The sequence below is a fragment of the Peromyscus leucopus genome, chromosome 13 (assembly GCF_004664715.2).
Source record: "Peromyscus leucopus breed LL Stock chromosome 13, UCI_PerLeu_2.1, whole genome shotgun sequence".
Classification (NCBI taxonomy): domain Eukaryota; kingdom Metazoa; phylum Chordata; class Mammalia; order Rodentia; family Cricetidae; genus Peromyscus; species Peromyscus leucopus.
Window position 1 is genome coordinate 8,551,593 of NC_051074.1, and position 17,896 is coordinate 8,569,488.

Consider the following 17,896-nt stretch of genomic DNA (forward strand, 5'->3'; position numbering starts at 1 on the left):
CACTGTTTTCAGTTCTTCTGGGTAGGTACGTACCCACTAGTAGAGTTTTGGGGTCACGTGGCCATTCTGTATTTAAGCTACTGAGGACCAGCCATGCTGTCAGCCACAGTGGTTGTGCCACGCTTACTTCCCTGACCAGCGCTGTGTGGAAACGGCAGGTTTTCTATCTGGGTGTCACATTTACTTATTTATTCACTATAATCACCTGAATCTGAGCCGGAGTGCAAAATGGCCTGGTTGTTTTGGAAAGCAGTTTGACAGTTTCTTCCGAAGGCTGGGCAGGCACTCCGTAGGACCAACCATTCCACCCCCAGAGATGAGGAACACAATATGTATCTGAGAGGACAGAGATAGAAATCATATCTACTCGGAGACAAAAGTCATTTCAAGCCAATGAATGTGTGAACTGGTGTGCCCATCAGTGGAGCGCTCAGGAGAGACACCTAGGCCTCAGATGCTCACGTGAGGGGAGTGTGGTGGTTTGAATGAGATTGGCTCATAGATTTGCATGCTCCAGCTGATAAACTATGGGGGCAGGGTTAGGGGTGGCACTGTTGGAGTGAGTGTGTCCATTTTGGAAGAGATGTGTTGCTGGAGGTAGGCTTTGAGGTTTCGAAAGCCCATGCCAGGCCCAGTCTCTGTCTCTGTCTGTCTCTCTGTCTCTGTCTCTCTGCCTGCTGTCTGCTAATCAGGATGTAGCTCTCAGCTACCTCTCCAGCACCATGTCCGCCTGGGTTCTACCATGTTTCCTTCACAGCACGATGATAATGGACTAACCCTCCGAAAGTATAAGCAAGCCCCCAGTGAAATGTTTTCTTTTGTAAGAGTTGCCTTGGTCGTGATGTCTCTTCACGACAACAGAACACTAAGACACTGAGTAAATGGCAGAAGCATCGTTCTCGATGCCAGAAGGTGGCCACGAAGGCCACACCTATGTGTGTCTGGCGCAGACATCAGATCGGACTAGGGCATGGGGAGTTTCCTAGAACCCCACAGCGGTCACTGTCGGTCAGATCATGAGGTGGGTGAAATTTCTCCCACATAAACCATACCTTTGAAATCTGGTTGATTTCAAGCCAAAGTCTCAGAAGCCCAGTTCTGCCTGCCTTCTGCACCGGGGAGGGACTTGAGCTCCTGCTGTCCACCATGAAGGTGGGCCCTCAAGACTACAAGACAGTGAGAGGTAAACTCCCCAAGGAAATCGAGTTAGTTCTCTCATGGCTACTTGTTTGGCACCAGGTGTCATCAAATCTTCATCAGCTGCCTTTCACTTTTCCCTCTCCCTCCATCTTCCCCCATCTTCTCTTCTTTTCCCTCCTCCTCTTTGTCTTCTTCCCTTCCCTCTATCCCTCTTCACTGAATTGAACACTGTAGTAGTTTGGATGTAATCGGTCCCCATAATCTTATAGGGAGTGGCACTATTAGGAGATGTGGCCTTGTTGGAGGAAGTGAGTCACTGTGGGGGCAGGGCTTTGAGGTTTCCTACGCTCAGGATACTGCCCAGTGTCTCAGTTGACTTTCTGTTGCCTGCAAGATGTAGGACTCTCGGCTCTAGCACCACGTCTGCCTGCACGCCACCATGCTCCTCATCGTGATGATGATAATGGACTGAACCCCTGAAACTGTAAGCGAGCCCCCTCAATGAAATGTTTTCCTTCTAAGAGTTGCCATGATCCTGGTGTCTCGTCACTGTAATAGAAACCCTAAGACAACCCTAAGTGTGAGCACAAAGAAACTATCAAGTCATTTGAAGATCCCAGTGCTCACACTGCTGTTGATGGTATACCAAAATACTAGCTGTGGAGTCTGTGGAGAAGCTCACCCACGGTTCTAGTCTTCTTGTCTTAAAACAAAACAAAAGACTGGTGTGCACGCCCCCTCCCTTCCACAGCCAGCCTCAGCATCTCCATGCCTCTCTGACTCGAGCGTGTCTGCTATGGAGCTCAAAACTGACAGAGCGTGGGCAGTCCGTCCCATTGACAGCATCCGAGATGCAAGTGCTGACGAGAGACATCCCTCGGGTGGCCCAGGGAGGTAAAAGGGTTCTCATCTTCCAAAGTTGGTACCACGAGTGTTCCTGGTGTGTGTGTGGGGAATATCTGTCAAAAAATGGATAAAATAAATTGAATTTATTCTTTTTTTGGGGGTGTGTATGTATGTGTGCACATGTGTGTTGTATGATATTTTGTTTGTGTTCTGAGAAATAAAGCTTGCCTGGAGATCAGAGGGTGGAGCTAGCCACTAGTTAACCATAGAGGCCAGGCAGTGGTGGCACACGCCTTTAATCCCAGCACCTGAGAGGCTCATGTCTTTGATCCCAGCATTGGGGAGATGGAGACAGGATCTCAGCCCCCACTCAGCCTGAGGATTCATAGAGACAGGATCACCTATTTTGGTCTGATCTTTCTTACAGGTAAGAAGTCTCTGGTGGCTGGCTGCCCTGCTCTCTGGTCTTTCAGCTTTCTCCCTTGGTATCTGACTCTGGGTTTTTATTGTTAAGACTAATTAGGTGTGTATGGGTATGCAGTATGTGTGAGCATGCACATGTCTGTATGTGTGAGTGTCGGTGTACACGTCATGATACGGGTCAGAGGACAACCTTAGATGTTGGTTATCCGGTTGCCCCTTGTTTGAGAAAGGGTCTCTTTGCCTCTGTGTGTGCGAGGCTAGCTGGCCCCCTGAGCTTCTGTTTTGCTGTAGGAGTCTCGGAACTGCAGATTCATCCTACCCTGTCTGGCCTTTACCTGGGTTCAGGGATCCAACCTCCAGGCCTTACTCACAGCAGTGCGTCACCTGGTAAGCTCTTTCCTCAGCCCCAGTTTGACTTTAGACTCAGAATTTGGAGAGTGCCCCATGGGTCAGGTGTGTGTTGGAGTTTAGGTGTGAGTGGTTTCTGGAAGAGGAGCAGGAGGAATCATGGTGGAAGGGTTATAGAGAGCTGTGAGGAAGCTTGGGGAGGTGGGTGCCATCCACAATGCCCTGGGTGTCACTATGGGGCTGAAACCGGGGTACCGATGGCCTGGTACTAATTCTTCTCCCCTGAGAAAGACAAAAGAATAAGTCAGTCAAATGGAGTCAAGTGAACTCCTAAAAACTTTTTGAAAAAAAAACAAACAAAAACCCTGTACCCTAAGACTAGGGAGTGAGGGCCAACAGTGTGATTCCATGGCCAACATTTAAAAAAATGAAATAAATAAATACAATAACACGTGTGCTGGTGAGATGGATCACTTGCTGCCAAGCCTGATGACCTGAGTTCACTCCCCAGACTCACATGGACGAAGAAAGAACTGACTTCCATATGTGCCTCTGGCATACATGCACACGCACAAAATGATAAATGTGTGAAAGTGTAAAAAAAATCCAATGTATACGATCTAAGGAAGTTAAATGTCCCCACGGTTCTTTCCAAACACACATACACATAAACAAGCACATATATGAGTACACACAAACACCATACATAGAAGCACAAAATGCACATACATGTGAACACAGATATGTAAACACACATGCATACACGCAACACAAGCAAACACATGTCCCTACAAACACACAATCGTGTGCCTACAAACACACACATACGCACATAACCATGGACATCCAGTTGTGTCTCTTTCTCTGGCATTCTGAAGAGGCCTGTGCACACGCTTCACCGCTCTGGTGACCTCCATAAAAGGGGAATTTGCCACATGCCTAGAACTGTTCCTCTACAGATGTCTTTGGTGTGTTTTTATGTTTGAGATGCAATCGGAGTTTTAACACACGAATTTAATTCCAAGTTCATGGCTTTAAACATGTCGGATAAGTAGTGAGGGCTGCTCAAGTCACATTTTTCAACTCATGAATTTAAAGTCTTCTGAAGACTGTTTTGAAACATGTATAAAGTTTTAATTTCAGGTCTGCTAAAGCTCAAAATTGTCATGGGGAAGAGAGGCCATAATTTGTAATTATAAAATACAGGGGATGATAAATTCAAATGACCTTTTCAGGAACGTTTATGGCCAGGCCACCTTGGAGCAGGACTTTATGATGTGCGGGCATGTGTGGCCACCAAAGCCCCCTGCACGTATTTAGACAGAGTAGAGAGGATCACACTCTGTGTTTCCCAATGCCCTCTGGGCTCCCCAACACTGGCTCCCATTTCTGAGAGAAGAAGACGCCTTCACTCAGGCTGAGTGAACCTGGTTACCCACACTAGACTGTTGATTCCCAGGGGAGACTGAGTCTCCTGGTTCTGAATGGACTAATCCAAGGTCATCCCAGGCGACGATGGGGTGGAGTCAAGTCTCTTGCGACCCCGACCCAACTCGTGGTTCTTTTTCTGCCCTTCTATGTAGCCAGTGTGCTAGCTGGTTCTTGTTAATCGTTTTCTTACATGGTAAAACAGCATGTAAGTTGTACGCTTCCCTGTCCCAACTAGTTTAAACAAAACCACAAAGACACTGTGGCTGTCCTGTGCTGGATCAATGTGACCTCACTCTAATCCAAGCCAAGCTTCCAGCATCCTTGTCACACCAGGAGCAGTCAATGCCTGTGCTTCCCTTTTCTGAAACCTCACCCTCCATACCCTATGCAAACACACATGCAGACACACATGCTCTCGAACACATACATGTGTGTAGTCACACATGTGTACATGCATAAATGTATGGACATGTAATGTATTCCTCCTCCCAACATGTACACACAGACGTGCACACGTGTGCACGTGCTCTCCTCTCTCCTCCTCCCACACGAGTGTGTACACATGCAGCCATTCCATGGCTGTCTTCTGAAGCTGCCTTTAGAACCAAATCAATTGTGGCCATCACTTCCTTGGAACATTTCTTTGCATCCCACTGCCACCAGCAGGAGATCAAAACTTAGTATCTGGTTCTATGTGACCCTCAGGAGCCTTGCCCACCTCTTTCCATGGTTCCCAGACCCACATATATTGTTCATCAGCCCAGTGTATTGTAACAGTAATTCTTGCTTTATAGCTGTTTTGTTATTTATAATTTTACTATGTTAAAGTTAAAACTTTCCTTTTTAATTAAACAGAAAAGGGGAAGTGCTGTGCAATAATGTTTTTGTACACTGGTTTAAGAAAATGCTGATTGGCCAAGCAGCCAGGCAGGAAGTATAGGCAGAATAGGCAGAGAAGGAGAATTCTGGGAAGAGAAAGACTGAGTCAGGAGACACCAGCCTGCTACCCAGGGAGCAACATATAATGACACACAGGTAAAGCCATGGAGCATGTGGCGACATATAGAAGAACAGAAATGGGCTGAATTAGAGTGTATGAGCTATTCAGTAGTAAGCCTGAGCTAATGACTGAACAGTTTTAATTAATATAAGCCTCTGTGTGTTTACTTGGGTCTGAGCGCCTGCAGACCGGGTGGGACACAGGAAAACAGCTTCACCAGTGTCTTTTCCTAGGACCTCCTTACCTTCAGGACACCAGCTGGACCCCCTGTCTATGTTTTACAGGAACAATCATATCCCTTAACCCTGAAGCCAAGCCAGCCAGGTCTCACCTTGGAGGTTTAGGCCTCTCATGTTAGATCTGACATCTCCACACAGAGGGAAGCAGAGTTGAGATGCAGAGAAGGAGAAACCAAAGGAAAAGTCATTGAGTCTTCTGGATCTAGCCAAGCCTAAACAAACCCAAGATACCCACACAAATGAGTTAATACATTCTTTCTCTGCTAAGCAGATTCAGGTTGCCCTTTGATTATTTGAAGCCAAGGATTCCAGGCCTTAGCTCTTGCCACAGGTTCCCCTCCAGTGCAGGGGTATAAGCACCCCTTAGCCACTGGCATGGCTCCAGATGTGGCCAGTCTTACCCATTGTGGTAAACAGTGCAAGGAGCCCTTTAGGAGCTGAGCAGAGGGGGCAGAGCCAAAAGCATCACGTGATACCACTATACCCACCCATATTCACCATAGATTTCCTGGAACTGGCCCCCAGAACGCAGTGCTGGGACAGCCGGTCTGTTTATTCATCTTAAAGGGCGGGCTGCTTCTCTCTGCCTTCAATGTTTACCCATTCTCCTACTAGAGCTCTGCAGAATGGCGCTGGTGTGATCCCACCATGCTGGGATCCTCACATTGAAGAGCCTCCTTAGAATGGGCCGTTTTTCCAGCAACCCTTCAATGACTGAAGCGTGCCTGGTTGATGAGAAAGCCTGACTGCAGTCTTACCCCTTCCCTTTTGTTCACCGTTCCCGGAGCCGCGAGCCAACTTCTTAGCAGCCGCCAATGGTGACCACTGGGACTTGGGTTTGACTGACACTGTGAGTCATGGGTTTGATCGTGTCTCCTATGTTTCTATCCATGGCCATTGCACTAAGGCCTTTCATCCTGCCCTGCTCTGGCTTGTGGAATCATGTTTAGGCTCTTCTCCTTTTAACATTACCAAGCAGTCTGGGACAGAGTCCTGTCCTCACCTTCCCCTACAAAAAGTTGCTCGGTCTTAAATGTGGCAGAGTGCCGGGCGGTGGTGGCGCACGCCTTTAATCCCAGCACTTGGGAGGCAGAGGCAGGTGGATCTTTGTGAGTTCGAGGCCAGCCTGGGCTACCAAGTGAGTCCCAGGAAAGGCGCAAAGCTACACAGAGAAACCCTGTCTCGAAAAACCAAAAAAAAAAAAATGTGGCAGAGTTTGGCCCCAGACCTTGACCGATGAATGGTTCATTCAGGCAGATAGCAGAAAGGTCAGTGATCTCAGGTCATCCCATGGGTCAGGACCAGGATGCCCATTGATAAGAAATACAGGATGAGCCCCAATTCCACTGGACTCAGCACCATCATTTATCTCCTCTCGTAAATACCCGTGTCTGTTTCCTCTGTCTCTGGAAACCTTGACTCCCAAAGATGTGAAATGATTACAGTTAAGACTGATAGAAACAGTGGCGATTTTACCATTGGAAACACGAATACCGACAGTATCTTAATTGTCTTTCTCATCGCTGTGATGGAATGCCTAGCAAGAAGCAATTGAAGGGAAGAAGGGCTTATGTTGGCTCACGGCACAGGAAGGCAGGGCAGCTGCAGGGGGAGGGGCTGCCTAATTGCAGTCAGGAAGCGCAGAAAGATGAACGCTGATGCTCAGCTCACTTTCTCCTTTTCAATAGTCTCAGACCCCAGTCCATGGAATGGCACCACGTACATCAAGGCAGGCTCTCTCCTCAGTTCAACCTCTCTGGAAATGTCTTTAGCCAGAGGCTAGTCTTTTAGATGTTTCTAAATTCCACAAGCCAGGGCAGCATCAAATCAAGAAGAAATGGGAGACCGATGGAAGGAGGGTGGGAATGCTTCTAGCCTTGGTGCTGGACTAAACCCCTGGTAACGCCGCAAACACAGTGGTGGAGCCCTACCCTAAGGTCTCAGCATACATCCACCTGTCGGGGTTTTAAAAACAAGCTTTCCTGCCTACAGTGTGTGCCTTGGATGCGAGTTCTAGTCCTGTGAAGTGTGACTTCATCCTCTGCTGACACTGTAATGGAAATGGGATTGGCTCTAAGGCTTACTTTCTAGAAGACATCAGGTTCATCCCTAGAAGTCAATAATTCACTATGGGACTTGCTTAAACCTGGGATTGTAGGATGAGAAGTAAATGCCTTTTCTGCTCCCCGGCCTGCCAGAGGCTCCCACAGGGAACATTCTGAACGACACAAATCAGCTAGGAAGGGCACCAACAGTGACATAGGGTATTGTTAAGAAGCCAACAGCATATGATCCCCAAACATTTTTAACATTCAGCAAAGTGACGCTGAAGACCCCTGTGGTTTATAGAGTCAGGCCACCAGCCTGACATACTTCTCAAAAGCCCACCTCTGGAATCAGGGCTTCTGTAGATGAGCGTCATGTTCACTGCGCCCCATGTCTAAGACGATGTTTCTAAAGAAAGGCACCTGAGGTTTCTTGCTGTGCAAGGCTCGAGCAGGCTGTTGTCCAAAACAGCAAAAGGACCAAGAAGGCATCTTCAAGGTCTTGATAAAGGTCACAGGGTCTGTTACACAAATAACAGCTTCTGTCGTCTGCTTAAACTTTGCCTCACTCAACTCAAGAGGAGGCGACCACCCCCCAGTTCACCAGCACACACACACAGGAGCCCTGCTAAGTGCCCGATCTCTTCTCTCACAGCTTTACTATGACGACGAGTCTGCAGGAGCACACAGGTGTGCTTACCGTACCTGCAATTCCACAAAAGGTAGCAGAAGTAGCATTTGAACGGATGTTTACAGCTTCTGAGGGATTGTAAAAAATGTTTCCTGAGTATCAAGCACACATTTTATTATCCTAATAAAGCTCAGGGGCTGTCTGACTGTGTCCTAGCATGGAAGACCATCCCCAGGTGACAGTACCCAGCCAGCTGCCACCAAGTCCACTGTGAAAACAGAGTGCCTGGTACGGAGAAAGCAATAGCAGACGCTTTCAGAACGTCAGCTCATATTTTTATTTAAGAAATCGAAGTCCCGTGAAACAAAGCACACATTTTTACACACACGAAAAGAAGCGTTGACATGATTTTCCACATTCGATAATGAATAAATATACCAAGAACTGCATGTGTGCCCATGAACCCTTACTGCGTGATATTTCACACATGTTGGAGTGAATCTGGGTGGTCTTGTGGATATCCACACACAAACACATTTTGTTCCTGTGTCATTAATACTTTGGTTTTATTAGCCTTATTAATGACTTGTTTTTTAAAAGGACAAAAATTCAGGTGATATCAATAACCAGAATATTACTTCCCAAACTGATTCCTTATTCATCAGTGTTGCGTTTCAACCAACCTGAAAGAAAGGGAGGGCTGAGTGTCCCTTCCCACCGTCCGGTTCAGGACACTGGAGAGACTCTGGCATTGTCTATGCCTCCCTTTTTTATTTTTATTTTTAAGTTTCAACTGAGGCAACGCCTAAGAGAGAAAGGTGTTCCAAGTTCCACCAGCAAGGGTTTTTTTTTTTTTTTTCTGACTCCATACGATTTTGATTTGTTAAGGGTGTTTAAGATAGAAAAGCCCCACCCTGAAGAAGAGCAAAGACCTAAGTGAGCTGGTGGCTGGGAATTCACAAAAAGCCGACCACTGTGGCCACATGTGAAATCATCAATGCTTAGCGCCTAGGCCAGCAATTCTCAACCTGTGGGTCTCGACCCCTTTAGGGGTCGCATATCAGATATTTACATTACAATTCATAACAGCAGCAAAATTACAGTTATGAAGTCTCAATGAAATAATTTTATGGTGGGGGATTCACCACAACATGAGAGACTATATTAAAGGGTCGCGGTCTTAGGAAGATTGAGAACCACTGTCCTAGGTAAGGGGGAACCCCCATCTGGAGCGGCAGCTCCGTGTTCCATGCAATGTCCCCACCCCCATCCCCAGGCTGAACTGAGCCCTGGGCTGCTTGAGACCTAGGAGGCTTCTTGGCTGGGCTGTTTTCCTTTCCATCTCAACTATGACCTCTGCCTCCTGGAGGAAGGGAGGAGGGGAGAAGACAGTGAGAAAGAGAAACAGACACAGAAGGGGGGGGGCTGGGCTGGACACTCGAAGGCTTCTGTTGGAAAAACATCCTTTGGTTTTAGAGAGAGGACAATATCATCTGATTTATTTAAGCCAGACTTTAAAGGGGGTCCAGGCTCAGGGAAGGGGGCGTGGGGGGATGGGACTCCTCACCCAAGTGATACAGGGTGGCAAAATTGACCCAGCATGCCTGTACCCGATGCCTTCCACCCGGAAGTCCCCAGAAAAGCCACCCAGGCAGGCAGGAGCCTGAGTTCTGGATACTCTCTTTTGCTCCTTAAATTAGTTTTGCATTTTAAAAAGAAAGCAAGCTACTTTGGGGTACTGGATGAAATGTGGTCTTCCCAGAAGGGAGGATGAAAGATGCTCAGCCTGAGTCAGGCTGGTCACTTTAACTAGCTTCCTGGAGCCAGGGAGCTTTTAAAGAGCTACGACATATAGCACTGTGACAGTCCTCTGCAAGTAAGTGGGCCTGCTCTCCACAGAGCGTTGCTCCGGTGGTGGTGGGCGTTGGATGTCCCCCAGAGCAGAGAACCCAGATCTTTGGTGAGGGGGCAAGAAGTGCCATAAGTAACCCTTCCAGCTTCCTAGGACAGTGGTCTCAGCCCGCGGGCCCCACCTCGTGGTCCGCCTGACTGCCCCCAGGAGCTGCTGATGCTGACGAGTCTCTGGCCCCAGGTTCAACTTCAATAAGACCTAGCCAGCCCTTGATCACAGGAGTCCTCTGACAGCCGTGCTCAAAACCGGCCTAGCTGAGCCCGGGTCACCTGGGAATAGGTTCAAAGGCAAGGAAGCTGTAAACCACCTCCAGGCCCCAGCTAGAGCGGCCTGGCGAACAAAGAGACCCCGAGCACTTCAAACGCGCTGGCGCTCAGCGTCCAGATGGCAAAAGGGCCGGGGTCCACAGTGTGTCTGTTCACCAAGGCCTGGCCCAATGTTCTGCATTCCTGAGTCCTCCTGCCGAAGCTACCCACCAGTGTGCCCAGGGCAGGGGACTTCGGGTAGGGTCAGCCTCTCCCTATTCTCAGTGTTCTGGGTCCACCACTTGCTTGCAAACCAAGTAAAGTGCAGAGGCTGAGGTTGAGCCCCAAGCCGGGACCCAACACTCAGGGCAGGGCCAGGCAGGCGGGCGTGGCGGGCACCGGCGCTCCCGCAGAGGCTCGCTGTGGTACCTAAGCATAAAGCATTCAGGGGGGAAGGTTCTGAAAAGGTGTCCAGACCGAAGTTCCCCGAGAAAATGGGAATTAAAAAGTGGTCCCCGACTCGCATTCTGGCTGGAGCGGGCGCGGCGTCTCTATGGCTCCTAGAGACGAGATCGGAGGGTGGATGGACATCTCTGCCAGCACGCGAGTATCTGCCCTGCCAGGGGTCGTGGCTCTCTGCCTGCACAGCTCCACTCACAGCGGGCAGGATCGCGTTGCTGGCGGTGAGGTGTCAGTGCGCGCCCCAAGAGGCTCCCAGCTGCGTCCTTGGTCCACGGAGCACCTCTGGGCTTGGACTCGCCTCCTCCACCCCTCGTGGAGACCCTGAACCCTGGCAGGGCTAAATCTGCTCCACGAGGCTCAGACAAAGCCAGGCCCGGTTGAGCCTAGAGTCAGCACCGCTGATTAGCGGCCCGCGCCTTAGGTAGGAGCGCAGACTGCACGCGCGGACCTGGCCTCCGACATGCCGGCCACAGTCAGGGCCGAAAAAGAGGAGACAAAACTGAAAGTGCCGCCCCCCCTCGGGGATGGGAGGGGGGCGGCCGGCGAAGGCCCCAGAACTTGTCCTGCCCCTGGCCACCGTGGCCAATCAGCGCGCCGCCCTCGCTCATGACAGCTATTTAGCAACCCAGCCGGGATAGAGTTTCCAAAAAAGTTAGAATAACTTCCTCTCCCGGAGACCTCGGTTTTGCACAAGCCGGCCTCGAAATCAGAGACTTTGCAAGCGACCCAGGAGCCTGCGCTCCGCGGCCGCGGGCTTGGCCAGCGGCGTGCGCTCGGCGCCCCCCAGCCCCACGCGCGCCGGGCGGGCGCCATGGAGGAGGGCTCCAGCTCGCCGGTGTCCCCCGTGGACAGTCTGGGCACCAGCGAGGAAGAGCTGGAGCGGCAGCCCAAGCGCTTCGGCCGGAAGCGGCGCTACAGCAAGAAGTCGAGCGAAGATGGCAGCCCGACCCCGGGCAAGCGCGGCAAGAAAGGCAGTCCGAGCGCGCAGTCCTTCGAGGAGCTGCAGAGCCAGCGCATCCTGGCCAACGTGCGCGAGCGCCAGCGCACCCAGTCGCTGAACGAGGCCTTCGCCGCGCTGCGCAAGATCATCCCCACGCTCCCCTCTGACAAGCTCAGCAAGATCCAGACGCTCAAGCTGGCCGCCAGGTACATAGACTTCCTCTACCAGGTTCTGCAGAGCGACGAGATGGACAATAAGATGACCAGCTGCAGCTACGTGGCTCACGAGCGTCTCAGCTACGCCTTCTCCGTGTGGCGCATGGAGGGAGCGTGGTCCATGTCCGCCTCCCACTAGCGCCGCGCCACCCACCTCCGGACCCGCACGCCAGGGTAGGTGCTGCGTGAGATGGGCACCCACGACGCACGGGTGGGTAGGCGGGCGGGCCAGAGCATCACTCCTCGTCGAGATCCCTCAGACCACCGCACGGGGATGGGGTTTCTCCACCCTGCAAGGATTGGCGGGAGATGGGAAAACTCCCTTGTCTCAGGGGCACGCCCGAGGCCTTTTGCCAGGGGCATCAGTTCGGAACCCTCTGTCCAGTGGCTCCCAAGAAAGGTCTGAATACACTTCTTGGACAAATGGTCACACTTTCCATCTTGGTGGATGGGTGTCTGTGGGTGACCCTGTGGGGAGCGGCTGTCAAAACGTCTTCTTTAGGCCATCAGAGGCCGGGAGATGCTATGCCCGCAGAGTTGTGTCCGACTTGTTGCTTCGCGCTCATTCTGCGGAGCCACAGAGCCCACAGAGCGTGGTGCAGACAATCAGCTCTTTCTGACTGCAGTTTCTCCCCGCGCCTTGGATGCTAGAGCGTTTGAGCTCTAGCCTGCGGAGTAGGTACTGTGATGCGGGCCGGTGGCGCCGCGGGAGTTTACCTGGGAAGTCAGAGAGGTTTCTGTCCTGCACTCCAGGGTCACAGCCTTGCGGAGCAGATCGCTGGGCGCCAGGAGCGCAGGAGACCCCAGGCACCCAGGCCAGGGTGGATGCAGGGCTTGGAGTTGCTGGCTGCAGGGCAGGCAGGTGGATCTTATCTAAAGTTGGGCGCCTAGCGTACCAGCCTTGAACTTGGAAAGACACAGAGGAGTCCCGCCCGCGCCGCAGCAAGAAAACGCAAGGGATCCAGTCGGGGTAACAGGTCTGAGCATAGGATGGGGGTGAAGAAGCAGTGTGTGCTGGGCCCTGCCTGGGGAGAAGGCACCTGGACACCGCTGATCCCTGGAAGGTGTGTTTCTCTCTAGAAGAGCATTTAGGATGTCCTGCACCCGCGGCTTAGCAGATTGTTTAGGCAGCTCCAGAGTCAATGTTTTCCAGGCAAGATTGAGGGCTCCCCTCTTTGGAGGCCTTGCTGCGATCTTTTTAGGGAGAGTGGTGTAGAAAATCCTTCCTACTTAATTTTCCTTAGTTTTTCACACATCTGGTGATGTTTCTTTTAAATGAAAGTCTCCACTTTACACAGAAGGAATTTAAATTAATCAGGATCAGCACGGCCACCCATTGTCCTAAACATCTATTTCTATTTTTATCGTTTTATAATATCTTGAAAGTTTCTGCTCTGACTACAAAACATTGGTCTCGTACAATGGGTTTTCTTTTCTTTTCTTTTCTTTCTTTCTTTCTTTCTTTCTATCTATCTTTCTCTCTCTCCTTCCTTCCTTCCTTCCTTCCTTCCTTCCTTCCTTCCTTCCTTCCTCCTTCCTTCCTTCCTTCCTTCCTTCCTTCCTTCCTTCCTTTCTTTCTTTCTTTCTTTCTTTCTTTCTTTCTTTCTTTCTTTCTTTCTATCACCGAAAATTGTTTTGATGAAATAAACCCCCTGAATAATGACCATTTTATAGTTGTTAAGAAGAGCTTTTAACAGAGTCACTGGTGGGAATCTTCCCTTGTGTTTGTCAAAAACAGATGGGAATTGTCTCAATCACGTATTTCTCTAAGAAAGAAAGTTTGGGTTGGCTGAGTGCTCGAAGCTACAGAGGGATGATACATTAATTCTGGTTTTTGCTGCCTAAATTATGAGTGTCCATTAGTTAACTTCCACTCACTCTTCATACCACCATAGTTTACAGCGCGTCTGAGGAAGCAGAGGCAGATGAAATACGCCATCTTCTTATACACACACATAGCATTTGTTTAAGGAAAATGTCAACAAAATTATAGTTAAGATAGCCTTGCAGAAAATTATTGAAAGCCAACACCAGGAGATATTACCCTGATGCAAGAATTTAGTAGGGACATTTAAAATTCATTTTAAGATAATTGCTCTCTTCAAAAACTTTGACTCAATCACATACTGCAATCAAATATGTTTTAAAATCCAAAACGCAGTATCTGTAATAAACAAATGAAAAATGTGAAGAGCTTATTTGGACAAAAAGGCATGAAACGATCAGATAACACATTGAGTTGGAAAGCAAGATGCAGTCATGTTTACTTTCATATGATGAAATACAATAGCTAGTCAGGTAAGCTGGTGTCTGCACACACAGAGGACTCTTTCCAAGGAAATGCACCCATGTTTGATACACTGATGCTGGACCTGCCTTGGTCTAATGTATTACCAGTTGTTAAGGAACACCTTTGTGTTCTTGTTCTTAACCCATTACTTTTAAGGAGCATAGATACAATTGTAATTACTCTAGTCTCTTGGAAATGTTACTAATTGTAATTGGTTATTTCTTTGTAACATTTCCAAGAAGCATTAATTATCTGCCTCAGGAGGGGAAAAAACCCTAGATGTTTTAGTGGCGTGTATATAATTTTAATGTCTATTGTGACATATTTTTACTAACAACACAAAGCCTAAATTGTTCTTGACTGTGGAGAGAAACATGGCCTGGCCCATGAAGTCCAACTTATACTAAAGTTTATCCTGTCTTTCCTTGGCTGGGTGTTCAAAAACTCAATTAGACTAGGTGTCGGGAGTCTTCCCAGTCAGCGGGACTCAGCTAACTGAAAGAAGTCTCAGAAGAGGCCCTGAGTGTTTGTGAGATGCTGTAGGCCTCTGAGCAGGGTGACTGTCACCTGGTCCAGGACAGGGAAAGGCGGCCATTTCTCAGCCACAATTTATTCTGCTGCCTCCATCACAACTGACGGAGGTATCGTCTCCCATTCTGCTGACTCTGAACGGTTTTTCAACAGATCTTCATCTCAGACCGCTGCACCTTCCTTTCCTTCATTTCTTTCCGAGCTCTTTTGGACTCTCGGCTTCCAACCCATGTCAGCTTCTCCTCTCCTCTGGAAGCTTGCTCCCTTGGAGGTGTTTGCTGTATCCGGGTAGTTAGCTAGTCTCCAAAGAAAACTCTTCCTGGAGAGGAGCGGAAATGCAGAATCCCAGCGGAGCTTTTGTTTGTGGGTACACCAGCCCAAACAGCTGAGTTACCTGAAATGCAAGTGAGATTGTCTTACAGAGTTCCCTACAGTAAGAGCTGCTGGGGGGTGGGAGGGGGAGGAGCGGAACTTCTAAAGAGCAGGAGCGTTTCCCTGCCTCCCATCTGGCTGGCAAGGGGACTGGAAGAGGCTGGAATGGCGTTTTGAGGTCATCTGAAATGTCCTTTACGGAGGTTTTTCTGAAAATGCCTCTTTCAAGCAGGTTGTAAGCCTGGAAGCATTGTTCGCGCCAGCCTCACGCGCCTGTGTCCCCAATAGAAGGCACAGATGCGGGGCTAATTTTGCCTGGCAAAGACATCACGAAGTCCACTCTTTGTGCGCAGGGCACTGTAACTCATAACTGGAGCTTAAATGCAGACTTAAAAAAAAAAAACATTTTAATAAGCCAAGTTTAAAGGCTGCACTTTTGTGGCAAGTTTTCAGTTTAATGTCTGCGTCCATCTTTTCTCCCTGGTATCTTTAAGAGCCCTGTGAGTCGGGCAGGAATGTGGTGTATGTTTGTTTCTTTTCTTGGGAAAGCAGAAGCGTGTGCTACAGAAAGCAAGTGAACACAACGCTCTCCCCCAGCAGTGAGTTCACAGAAGGAGGCTGTAAAATTCAAAGAGACGAGTTCGTTAGTGTAGCCAAGAGACAGGCCGTGATACAGAAGGAAAAGGATTGAAGAGACTCACACAGGACTGTTTTCAAAAACCAAGATGAAACTCAAAAGTCAGAAACTGCTTCCAAAGATATTGTGCACGGTCACCCGAGCCTACACATGTAATAAAACTGCAAGGCACTGAACACACACACACACACACACACACACACACACGCACACGCACACGCACACGCACACATGCACGCGCGCACACACACACACATGCAGGAATAACATGATAACACTTGAAGGTCTAGGGGCTATGAAGTTTTCGAGTTTGGGAAGACGCCATCGTCAGGAGAAATGAATAAAATCACAGAACCTTCTGAAAAATTAAAGTTACCTCAAAGTTAAACATTTTAAAGTATTTATTGGTATATAAACATTTTCAACGCAATGGGTTTCATGAAGACACTTTCTTTCAAGCATACTATATTTTTGATCATATTCATCACCTGTACCCCCACTTCTCCTAATTTTCCTTCCCAGTTAAAAAAAATTAAACATATTCTATACGAAATAATCTCTGTGTTTAAATGGGCCAGTCTCATAAGGGATTATTACTGTTTTATCTCTGAGTAATAAACTAAAAATCTACACAAATATCTATATTGGCTCATCATTATATTCATCAAAATAAAATTTTAAAGAATGATTTAGAGTGATTCACCAAGTAATGTAAAGATTCAAGTTTCAGAGTTTGTGTGTGTGTATCTGTGTGTGTGTGTGTGTGAGAGAGAGAGAGAGAGAGAGAGAGAGAGACAGACAGACAGACAGACAGGCAGACAGAGACAGAGACAGAGACAGAGACATGGGATGAGATCTCAAATCATGAACTTTGTCTTGAGAACACATTTTGTATGGATTCTGCAAGCAAGCCTTCCGATGTGATTTAGCTATGTTAAATGGCCTTAACTGAGTGTTTATTTGGAATGAGAATGTGATGTTAAGGCTGTAATTTTCATGCTGGTATAAACTGAGGTACAGTGGAATCCCCCCACCCCTGCTCAGTGATTACCAATGGTTGTCACATCAAAGGGAACTTTGGATCTGAAGCTGGAGAGGCTACTGTGTGACTTTACTCCAACATGAAGGAAACCTTCAATGTTCCTTGAAAACAGTTATTCTGAGTGTTTGAGCAGCGTGGAATGTTTTTGTTATTGTTCCCTAACTCCTGCTCAGAATCTTTTCCAGTCCTGTGACTATGAGTGAGACAGGGCTGAGAACCCCAGGTATTGGGTCTATGGAGCCTCTCAGGGCTCAGCCTCCTCTCCTCCAGGGCTTCCCTTCATCATGTGACCAAGGGAAGATGGGGACAAGCCAGCCTCTGCCTCTTTAGAACTGTGACTTCATTTCTGGGATCTCAGGAGAAGCGTCTTTGACCTAGCTGAGCCCTTCAATTCTGTGGTTCCGTTTTCTGCCACTCCTGTGAAGGATGGGGTGGAACTCCGAGTTCGGTACCAGGCAGCGACTCTAAAATCCCGTCTAGTTCACGTTCTACCCAAAGAGCGTGCCCATCAACGGCATATTTTGGGGAATATGTTCTGGAGTTCATCTGTGTTTCTGCTTATCTGGGTTGTGACTGGGACGGTGAATTTGAAGGAAACCTCGACTTTCTGTAACCCTCTTCCTGGCTCAGAAAGAAGGAAGGCCCACACTCTCCCTGTGAACCATTTCCCTTTGTCCCACAAACAAGTGCCAACCAGTCCTCATTCCTTCTTCTATGTGTCTTTTCATATAATTGTACTTTTTCTTTGTGAGTGTGGGTGATTTATTTACATGTATGTCCGTGTACCACATGTGTGCCTGGTGCCTGTGGAGGCCCAAAGAGGAGGGCATCAGGTCCCCTGGAACAGGAGTTACAGATGGTTGTGAACCACCATGTGAGTGCTGGGAATCAAACCTGGGTCCTCTGGAAGAGCAGCCAGTGCGCTTAACTCCTGAGCATCTCTCCTGCACCCCCATACCCAGCCTTTCTGTGACCCCTGTTCAGAAGGTCCCAGAGAGTCTTGCTTGCTTGGGCAGCAGGAAGGGGTTGCCTTGTAAAATAAACAGACTCCAGAGAAGAAGTGTAGCCTGAATCTGATAAACTGGTGCTCTGCTGCCTGGAGAGCGCCTTTATGTGCTCCACTCAGAGTTAACACTCCCTGAGCGGA

At 48.8% G+C, this 17,896-nt stretch overlaps 1 protein-coding gene across 1 annotated transcript in view; it reads left to right on the plus strand.

Moving 5' to 3' along the window:
* The first annotated feature begins 11,367 nt into the window (after positions 1-11,367).
* Twist2 (twist family bHLH transcription factor 2) overlaps positions 11,368-17,896 on the plus strand; it is a 57,117-nt gene continuing 50,588 nt past the window's right edge. The window contains exon 1 of the mRNA XM_028880340.2: positions 11,368-12,051. Within this exon, the coding sequence (XP_028736173.1) occupies positions 11,534-12,016 (483 nt within the window). The 5' untranslated portion in view covers positions 11,368-11,533 and the 3' untranslated portion in view covers positions 12,017-12,051. The remainder of the gene's footprint in view (positions 12,052-17,896) is intronic.